Source organism: Cyprinodon variegatus, unplaced genomic scaffold (assembly GCF_000732505.1).
Source record: "Cyprinodon variegatus isolate N-32 unplaced genomic scaffold, C_variegatus-1.0 Scaffold309, whole genome shotgun sequence".
NCBI lineage: Eukaryota > Metazoa > Chordata > Actinopteri > Cyprinodontiformes > Cyprinodontidae > Cyprinodon > Cyprinodon variegatus.
The window spans coordinates 670,078-680,850 of record NW_015150762.1 but is presented as its reverse complement, the minus strand read 5'-3'; the positions used below and the strand labels follow the sequence as shown (position 1 = coordinate 680,850).

Genomic DNA, 10,773 nt, shown 5'->3' with positions numbered 1-10,773 from the left:
GAGAAAAAAAGTCAGAATTCTGAGGGAAAAAAAAGTCAAAACTGTGATATTAAAGTCTTAATATTTAACTGAAATATTTACAAATCAGTTAACTTTTTTTATTTTTTCAGTGGCCCTAATCCTCTTCCGTATATACACCTGAAACCCTCGCAATGGGAGTGAATTAACCTGATGGGGCGAATTAAAATCATTTGAAACGGAAATCAATGGTTCGTTTCGAGGCCCGTTTTGTTCTGTGATGGTGCCCGCTTACCTCTGCCGGGAATCCAGAGAGTTTCCTGCCGGAGTCGGGCTTAGAACGGCGGGCGTTGATTTGGCCCGGGAGCAAGGCTGGTGTCCCGCTGTGACAGGAGACAGCGGGGTACCCGGAAACTGCGTCTCCGCTACGCTGGAGCTCTCTAAAAATACCTCATTGGGTCCCACAGAATTGGCGGTAGGTGGCCCAGGAGACGTTACCATGGAAGGCCGGACCGGACCGAGCACCCCGGGGAAACTGGAGGACGAGCCGCCAACGGGTTCCGCTGGGGGGTCCGTCACCTTCTTGACTGGACCTTCACTATCGGCCCCGGGGAGCTCTGGAGCGGCGCATACGTCTCCGTCGCTGAGTCCAGCCTCCTCACCGGGTCTTTGGTCGGCATTTCCAGCGGTAGGGTGACACGGAGGTCTCCCATCGAGAGAAATATTGCTGAGGAATAAAATAGCAGCCTGTCTCCTACGGGAGTCCTTCACTTTCCGCCGGTGTTCTCGACGAGCTCTCGCCTGTTTGCTGTTACTGCCGTTGGCCTGCAGACCACATAGAGCGGTCGCCATTCTACTCTGAAAATGCAGCTGTTGAACACACAAAGGCACCCAGTACCGGTAAACGAGGTTAAGCCCCGCCCACTTCAAAGTTATTGGCTATTTAACTAATTATGCGCTTTAAACCTAGAAAATACACGTCGCTGATTGGTTCATTCTAAACACATTTCCACCAACGGTAGCTGATTGGTTGTATGGGAATTCTAAGGTAATTCCTGAAATATACGGAAGCCAATTCTAATTACGTGATTAAACAGTCTGCAGAAAATGCAAATGTATTCCAAACACTTAATTGCTGGTCCGTCCCCTAAAAGACATGTTTTATTTGATATTACAGTTTGCAGTTCTGAGAATTTCTAGTGATAGTTGTTCATTTACCTTATTTGACTCCTGCATCAAATACATCTGACTTTGCACCATACAACTGTACTATTGGATAATCAAATGTTTAAGAGCACACATTTTCATAGGTTGTTTTTGTTGTTTTAAGAACAAAAAAAAAATAATAATCATCCTAACATCAGCAGACTTTATAGAATACCCTTTAAATGCAACTAATTTGGTTTGATTTAGTTGGAACTGAGCATAATTGGTTTATTTTTATATATATAATAAAAATAAACTCATTTATGAGGTTATTTCACCCTTTATTAGATCTCACAAGATCCATGAGCAAAATGAAAAGTAATTTAGGTATGAAATTGAAATTTCGGCATAAACACCCTCTATCTGTGTTGTTTTTAAAGAGATAAACATTACATTAATCATTAAGAATCTTGGTCTTTCAGTAAAATAAATAGAAGTAACCAGATTTTAAAAGGCAGAACATTTATTTTATTTTTCAAACATGTTTTGACAATACTTAAACACATTTTCTGAAATTAATATTTTTTGTGATTATTGAGTCACAAGGTTTCTGTGTGAAGTGAAGAACACAAATTTGCCCAGGAGTTTTAGCTTTTAATAAGATGAAACACTTAATTTACAATATGTTAGCATCATCTTTGGATCCTAACTTCAGTTTGTTTAGTGCTCCTTTCTGTCAAATTCTTTGGTTAACAAGGTAAACAAATTCTTAAGATTGTACATAACATGTTCATGTAAAAATTTCACAATGATGAAATAGCAGTTATATATTTCTACCTCATCAATATGTGATACTATTTATTGTTTTTTATTATTAAATAAGAGATACTAGAACTTCACCAAGACCTTTTTTTTTTTTTACAAATTGACATAAAAGGGCATGGATACCAATTACAATTTTATCTTGACAATATTTTACTGTTCCCCTTTTCCTGGCCTTGTTTGTCTTAGTGAAATCACCATAAAAGTATAAAAGAACATGTATCCATTTCCTGTTCTGTGTTGGTCTGTCACATAAAATCCCATCTAAATGTGAGGTTTGTTTAGTATTGTTACATGTAAAATTCCTAGTGAGAAAATATAATTGAAAGAAGGTGTCATATTCAAAACCTATAATCCACCAGAATTCTTCCTGGTATACTCTTATAACCAGCTTATAATCATCAAAAACAGAAAGCCTGAACTTAGATGCACCTTGAATTTATCTTTCTCTGTGCTGACACACCTCACATTTGTATCTGTGCAACACCCTGGGAGTCATATTTTTACAATTCTTCTGAAATTGTCTTTAAATTCATGTTTAATCATCTGAAAAAAATTAAGTTAAGTAAGTAAAATTAACCTCATTCACGCTTTTCATACTCCTTTTTACACGTGCGAGGGTACAAACAGGAATTTGACCTATGTTAATGCACATTCATGCAGATGTATTGTTAGCCACATTAATAGTTTTCCTTTATTTATCATAATTTCTAAGTGTCTTGCATAATAGGTAAAAGTTAAATAGGAAACAGTAGTTACTGACAGCCTGCAGCTGAGTCTCTGAATCTCTTTTGGTTGAATACAGACAGAGGCGGTGAAAGCAAGGTGGGCTTAAAGTTAGCAACCTTCTAGTATTGACATCAATACAGAAGAAGGACCAAAATCATGCTTTGTGAAAGAGCGCATTTGTCAGCTTTTCTGCTTAGAACTCAGGGCACATACAAAAACAAACCAAGACACCTTCACATTATGAATATACTGACTTAATTTAATTTCAGCCCAACACAAACATTTTTCACACATGCGAATTCCTCATATAGCACCACATTTGTTTTCTTGTTACTCTGCCATCTGAATGTTCAGATCCACATAGACAATGTGGATCTGAACATTCTGACCTGTTCTGTACAGCGACATGAACAGCTTGAGAGCAAACATCCCATCTGTAAAGCTCAATCTCTGTCTTACATTACTGGAATGTCTCATCAACTGGATAAGGTGAAAAAACCTTGTTGGTCATCATAAAAAAACTTTAAAAATGGAAGAAAGTAATATAGCTTTTGGTTTCCAAAAGTTCCTTCCTGGGTGGTTTGAAAGTTGCATAGACACATATCCCTTGCTAAGAGAGAATGACAGGTTTTACAGAGTAGAAAAGCGACAGTTGCCTTAATAACCATGGTATGTGGAATCCCATCTTGGAATGCAGAGTATGTTAAACCTTCCAGAAGACGGGCTACAGCAGCAGGTGACCACACCGGATCACCTACAAAATAAAAAAAAAAGGCAAAAAATTTTGTTTGGTTTGATAAGTTTTAGTTTTAACTGCTATCTTCAGATGAGAGGGTCAGAATTCGACATAAACAACATGAAATTATGGATCCATGAACATTCAGGCTTGTGATGTTGGTTTAATGCTAAAGGGGATATTCAATGGCAGAGCTTTCGATCACTAGTACCAGTTTAGTAATGCTTAAACTGGGGCCCATGTCTTTGTATCTTTATTGCATTTTACTTTAGAGTATAGGTAGCAAGTTTGCATCTTAAACAAATAAACACAAAGTTCTGCAATTTTGCAAAATATCTCTAAATTTGCAAAAAAATATTTTTTAGTTATTCTGACTTGGGAACAGTTTTATAAGTTGCTGTTCAGCTAACAAGTCTGGGAGTTGACAAAAATGTGCAACCCATAAGATAAGCAAATATAGCTGATAAACACTCCCTGATAGTCTTGTAAATAAGAACCGGTTAGCAGCTCTTTAATCAACATGTTAAAAAAAAAAAACATTATTTGTATTTTTGTACTTTGTATTAAAAGAAAAGAAAAAAATTATTTATATTTTTGTAATTTACATGTTTGTTGTTTTGCTTCCTTTAAATTATGCACTGTGACTTTCACATCACTAGTTTGTGCTTAGGAGGATTTTCTGTTGTCTCTGTAAGCAGTAAAGTATGTTCAGTCATGTCGAAACATGTTTTCATATCAATAATTACCACAAAGGCAAAGGCACCATCTAATGTTTTGGTGCCTGTGACTTTGTCAGCTGAAAATTGAAACTGTAACTGTCAAAAAGCAACAAAAAGCTACTTGACTGCTTGATCTTTAAAAATGATAACAGTTGTTTTAGATATGTCAGTTTGGCCTAGATTTTCATCCAGGAAAACCAGTTGTTGACTTGTAAAATGAAGGCTTGAACAGAATCTCTCAAAGCTCTGAAAAAACTTTCATTATCGTTATGACAGCATGAAAAAAAGAAACCCATTTGCGTCAATACTTTTTCCTGTCAATGTCTGTCTTTTACTCTTCATGGATGTTCATTCCCTCCCAGCTTGACACCAGATCCTACCTTTTAAACATTGATAGGTAGGTTTATGAGCTGTTTAAATCAATGTTGTTTTTTTGCCCAACACATGCTTAAGTAATGAGATTTTCCCCTCCCTGGTTATATTTATTTTAAGCTCGATTTGTAATAAGCTGCTTTAGGGTTCTGTCAATGTTCTGCAAATAAGCTGTAGAGAGTGTGACATGAAAATGGCTACAAACAGATGCAAAGTTGCATCCTACACCCTGAGTCAAACACACGAAGACGAAGAAGCCGAAGAATAGAAATAATGCAAAAATCAGCTTCTTAATGATGAGTAGCCTATTCCTAGAAGGTCTCAGGTTGTGTGGAGGTTTTTAGAGGATCCAAAAGCAGAGATGGTAGTTGAGGTGGTTTCTTGCAGATTTAATAAGGAGTAGTGGCAACAGAAGCATAAATCCAAAAATAATTGATCAAGAGACACAGGAACCAGAGCAAATGGGAACATGTGGGTTCAGGAGGGAATGAAGGGATGATGAGAATCCAGAAAACTAACTTCAGAGGAGGAGTAAAAATACTAAACAGAACAAAGGATTGAGTAATCAACTGATTGGGAGCACGTGTGGACAGAAGGATCTAGAATGGAGCGAGGGGAAAGGAGACTGACACAAGGGGGCAGCAGAGAGAATATGAATGAATTAACATGTCTAACTGCCAGTGTGAAGTTATGCATTTGTTCTATTCAAGTAATGATTGTAATCTAAATTAAAGATGTGGTATAGAAATAATATAATATTTTTCATGTTGCAGTTAGGCTACAGCTACAGTTGGGTTACTAGGTGAGAGGCAGGTCTTTGAAACAGATTGTTTTCCAGAGGCCAACAAAACACATTACCAAAAAGCAACTGGATTGGTTTTTTTTTAGTGCTTTGACTTTTCTAAAAGAATTAGAGACTCAATTGGAAGCACGGGAATGGGAAAAAATTTTGTTTTGCATAAAATGAGGAGTAGAGGCAGGGAACCAACTGAAATACATGGGATACTTGCCCTTTAGAAGTACAAAAAAAAGGCAGAGACCAAAGACTGTTTTATATTATGACCTTATAAAACATGAGTTATAAAAAAAAATAACAGCACATCTATTGTCAAAATAAAGTGGAGAGAAAAACATAAAATTGAGTGACATGAAAATGAAAATCACCCCCAACTGTTGCAAATCCTGCAGCTATTCTTTGCAGAAGGGGTTTTATGATGAATGTTATAATCTTTAGTCAGGTTTCAATAATTTTGAATAACTGTTGAACAAGATATTCGCTACAATTTCACCCATAAACTTCCAGTTGGACTTGGATGCTGAAAATTCCCATAAGATGTCCTGAATCCTTCCCTCATTCTATCACATTACAAACATCTACCTTCGTCTATTTTATTAGGAATCCATAATAAAGAACAAGTGATGCACAATCGTGATTTTCAAATCTTATGTTTTTTTTAATCATTATAAGAATCTGTAAGAAGGCTATTTTGTTCACAAACTCTCTGAAGGCTTTTTTGTTCTTTTTTGTTCCACAATCTCACTGTTTTGTAAACCCAGGTTTCTAAACGTATATCATGTTATTTCTCCATCAGCCTGGATGCACGGCATACATTTCGAAGTCCTGCTCGGCAGGTTTCCTTATATAGAATTGCTTTTAATTTAGCTCCATCTATAACTCTGACCAGCTTTCATGTTCTTGTTGAAGAAAAGCAGCCCCACAGCATGATGATGTCACCCCCATGTTTCATTGTAGGTTAGTTTAGTTTTAGAAATTGGTCTTTCTCATGCTGTTTGTTCACTAATGTTCTTTAAACCTCTGAAGCTTCCCAGAACAGCTGGTTTCCAGCAGAGTTTAAATGAATAAAAGAAATGATGAAACCTAGTGTTTCAAATCAGAAATACACATAAGAAGAGATGATAGAAGAAGATGAGCACAGCTTATTTCAACATGATAAGTGAAGACGGGTTCAGCCACTGTATGTTGTTGTGCAAATACTTCTAAAGGATGAAGTAGCTTCTAAGAAATAATCAAGAGTATTTCTGGTTTGCTTCTCTTGCTGGTTTCCTTGTTTTTACGCTGCTGCTCTTTTGTCAAAAAAAAAAAAAATAAAAAAAAAACATCAACTGCTTGTCAGTGTTTTGACAACAGTGGGAATATTTATATGATTGGCTCAGGAACCAGGAAGTAAAAACAGGTTTCGTATAGCCTGATTCCAGAGAAGGCAAATTGTTACTCTTAGCTCCTGTTCTCTAACCTTTACGGAATCAACAAAGAGAACCATATAGTTTGTAGGAAAGAAATATAGACTACTTTGCTGAAACCAAACAGTCTTATGGATGTCATTATGCAACAGAAACGAACATGAAGGTGCTTGTCAAATTTGGATGACAGCCTCCTGGAAAAGAAGTATAAAACATGACACTTTAGCTTTGTGTTTTTTGTCCTTACTGATTTGCCCTATTTGGATTGAGCCACTGACTCTACCAAATTATTTCTGCACCCTACCTCTAAGGTTTGAGAGGTAAAAAGCTTGACTAAGACATTGCTGATAGTTTAGTTTATAAGGAATATTATTTCCATCCTAGACAAAAAAAAAGAAGAAAGGAATAATTTTGCTACATTTTGTAGTGCATTTCTTACTCAATCCTCTTATATAATTAGTAGTCTAGTTGTAAAAAAAAAAAGGGGTGGTGGTGGATTTATCATCATAAATAACCTAACTAATATAGTCTGTTAACCTAAAGCAATATGCATGGTCTGGTTGTTACATGTCAGCCTCGCCAGTCACTGACCTTGACCAAGGCACCTTATTGTAGAACTGCAGTCAGTTCCTGGAATGGCATGGCTATCACTGCCCCTACATAGTTAGGGACTAATGTAGGGGATACATTTCCTACTGGAATCAGCTTCATAGTCATGGTAGGCCACTTCTTTTATTTTATTTATTTTGATCAGGCTACTCGTAAGCCCACAGCTCACCAGATGTTGAAAGGCCAATATTATTGCCGTTACTGTTAATATATTGTAGACATTTTACACATTCAGTAATAAAATGTCACAGGGGAGGGTATGGGGTGGATGGTCATTTAAGAAGGAAGATGATGTTTAAGATTTTTTTAAGAAGGGGGCTATCTCCTTCATCCCCCCCAACCCGAGTACTGTATATAATACACCTTACTTACCCTTTTTAACCATTAGTGTTCTGCAAGTTAATTCCAAAATGTAATATTTCCTATTTTAGAAAGTAATGTTTCTTTACAATATTACCATCTGTGTGAAGTATTAAGTAACTGAGTACTTTTTAGTTACGTTCGCCAAAATAAGCATTGAGGACAAGACATTACAAAATGAAGGTGTGCAACAATTTTTCATGAATAGTTGAAATGAAATAGAATAAAGTAAAAACAGATGCAAGCTATCTTTCTATGCCTCAGTCATTACCTCCTGAGTAAAGTGAGATCACAGAAGGTTTAATAAAAAAGTCACGTTTCTATGAAATTAAACATGACATCTGTTTTAACTATTTAAAAATGAACAATAATAATTAACAGTAGTTAGTTTGAGTATATCCACATGGATAATGTAGCCACCTTGCCATCTTCTTCTAATATTTAAAAATCTTCTTCTTCTGTTGTTTTAAAACTGTCCTGATATAAAACAAAAAAATAAAAACACTCCTCTTCTCTTCTTTGTTCAAGCTGTCGAATTTTTTTGATTGAAATACGTTACCTGTCTTCGGAACTGTTTAAATATATCCTACATTAATTTTGTAACACATCATATTATGATTTTACTGCCTGAACTTTATGTATTACGGTAATTCATTACTTTTGTAATGCGTTACCCCAACACTGGTAATCATCATGTATCTTTTAAGGGTTTCTTCAGCAATATTTAATCAAGTTTGTTGAAGGGTATTTTGGGGGTTGGATTCAAATGCACACCACACTTTTTAGACTTTTGTCATTTTCCTTTCACTATAAAACTACTTTTTTGTTTTTATTCAGTCACATGAAACCCTAATAAAACCCACTGAAGTTTGAATTGAGAATGTAGGTGAGTCCTACTTTTAAACAAAGCGTGCATGAGGAGAAATAGGCTTGTGCATGCTCTTGCACGGGTTTGATAGGCGTTCCCTCTGAGGAGCAGGTACAGGGTTGTGCATGTGCATTTTTTTTTTTAAGTGGAGAGGGCGGGTCTTTTCAAAACTTCATGAAAATCCTGCACTATAGCTTTAAATGGTCAAATACCTTTGCAAGGCAATACAAAATTCTAGTTTTCTTAAGCTGAATTTATACAGTTTATCAAACCAACTCCTGTCTTCTGTTCTTCTGTCTCATCTTTTGTTGTTGTAATTTTCTTTATTCTAAAGACATTTAGCAATGACTTTTCTAATAATGAAAATTGCTAAACATTGCTTTTTCTAAAATTCTAATCATTTGGACCCAAACCTTTTACCCAGAGGTTTGGGTCCTTTCCCTTTGTTGATTTATCTTTTTGAGGAAGTCTATTGTAGCTTAAACTGGCAGCTGATTTGGTGGGAGCATTTTCAGCAAGCTGAAACATTTCACTGAGGTCTGCAAACAGTATCTTGAGACTGCATGCTCATTATTACATTTCTAAATTAATTTCACTTGATTTATTAATTCAAAAAATGCTTTAAAACAATCAAGATGACCAAAGCATTTAACATTAAGGACAAAAACACATAGAACATTCAACCATGAAAGCATACAACATGAGAATGAGAATCATAGATTAAAAATAAGCTAACATGCTACTGGATATTAACAGCTTGGCTAAAAGTAATTAGTCTAAGGTTTAGTGAAGACACCGAGGTTAGTTTTAAAGCAAGCAACTGAAGGAAGTTTGTTTCAGTGTCAATGAGCCTCCACTGAAAAAGGCACAGTTCACCCCTACACTTTAGCCTGGCACTTGGAACATCCTCAGGGATCTACTATGTACAGAAACTTTAAAAGCTCCTATAAAAAAGGCATGGACAGACCATTAAGAACTTTATAATGAAAAAGTAAATGTTAAAAATTATTTGTAAAATAAAAAGAAAGCCGGTTTAAAGGGGACAAGACATGGGAGATGGGCTTATGTGTGTTGGTTAAAAGATGGGAAGCCATGTTTGGAACCAACTGAAAACGTCAAAGTCAGAGTTAATCACGATAATCAGGTCTAGAGCTAATAGAAGAATGAATGGTCTCAAAATCGCAGCAATTTGAGAAAGATTTAATGCCGGCAAGGAGATAAAAACTTGATTTACCACAGAATTGATTTGTTTATTGAATTTAAACTGCCAGTTTTATATCACCCTTTGGTTTCTAACATTTTTATTTAACTTAAAAAGCAGGTGTTACTTATAAAAGACCAAGTAAAAGTGAATTCATCCTTTTTTTAATGTTTGATTTGAAAAGGATACGCTTTGCTAACAACAATGCCCTTAAAATATATCCAGGTGTATCATAAAAACAGTCAGGAAATGCAACGTTCAGGTAAACACATTGCTCTTTATTTAAGCAACAAAACCACAATGAAATTGTCATCACCTTCTTGTTTGTTCGATTTTTTTGTTTTTGTTTGTTTTATTAGAACAGCAACAGTCTGGCAAAACCAGCTTAAGGCTTTTTGATTCCAGCTTTGACTGTGAGGTACAGTCTCACCAAGGTCCTGCCACAACAAGCTCCTTTTACAGTACACTTTATGGTTCTCACATGATGGACTCAAACAGTTAGCACCGAAACTAAAGCCTGAGTGGCTCTGGGAGACTGCAGCAGGGATGGGAAAATCCTCAGTGTAACTGGATCTGTATTAGTGTCATTTAGGAAAGCAAAATGAGATCTTTCAAAAGAGACGTCAAGGCTGAGTGATACGGTTTGAATTGAATCCCCCCATAACCCGAAGCCCAGTCCCACCACCTTTACACAAGCTGTTCTTTGAGCAAACAAACAAACAAAGACCCCCAAAACACAAGATTCAGAAATATCACATTTCTGTCTACACTATAGAAAAACAACCTTGGTGAGATTTAGATTTTGGGTCAGAAACCCTTAAGTGTTGTCCTAGAAAGAAATGTTATTGATTTTGGCTTAAAAAGGCCCAGATTGTGGAACGATTGTAAACTACAATGATCAGCTGTAGTTTGGTGTCTACAGGTGATTGTGCTTCCAACGTTTAACCATCGCTCTGAGGACTGCTGAGGAAACAAAAACACATAAAGACTTTTGCTTTGGCTGACCATCCATGCATCCATCCATCCATCCATCCATCCATCCATCCATCCA

The 10,773-nt window shown here is 36.2% G+C and overlaps 1 protein-coding gene across 1 annotated transcript in view; it reads right to left on the bottom strand.

Annotated features, from left to right (window-relative positions):
- The window catches only part of LOC107090706 (CDK5 and ABL1 enzyme substrate 2-like), a 16,722-nt gene extending 15,875 nt beyond the window's left edge, over positions 1 to 847 (bottom strand). Inside the window, exon 1 of the mRNA XM_015384257.1 lies at positions 254 to 847. Coding sequence (XP_015239743.1) covers positions 254 to 810 — 557 coding nt within the window. The 5' untranslated portion in view covers positions 811 to 847. The remainder of the gene's footprint in view (positions 1 to 253) is intronic.
- Between the last annotated feature and the right edge of the window lie 9,926 nt (positions 848 to 10,773).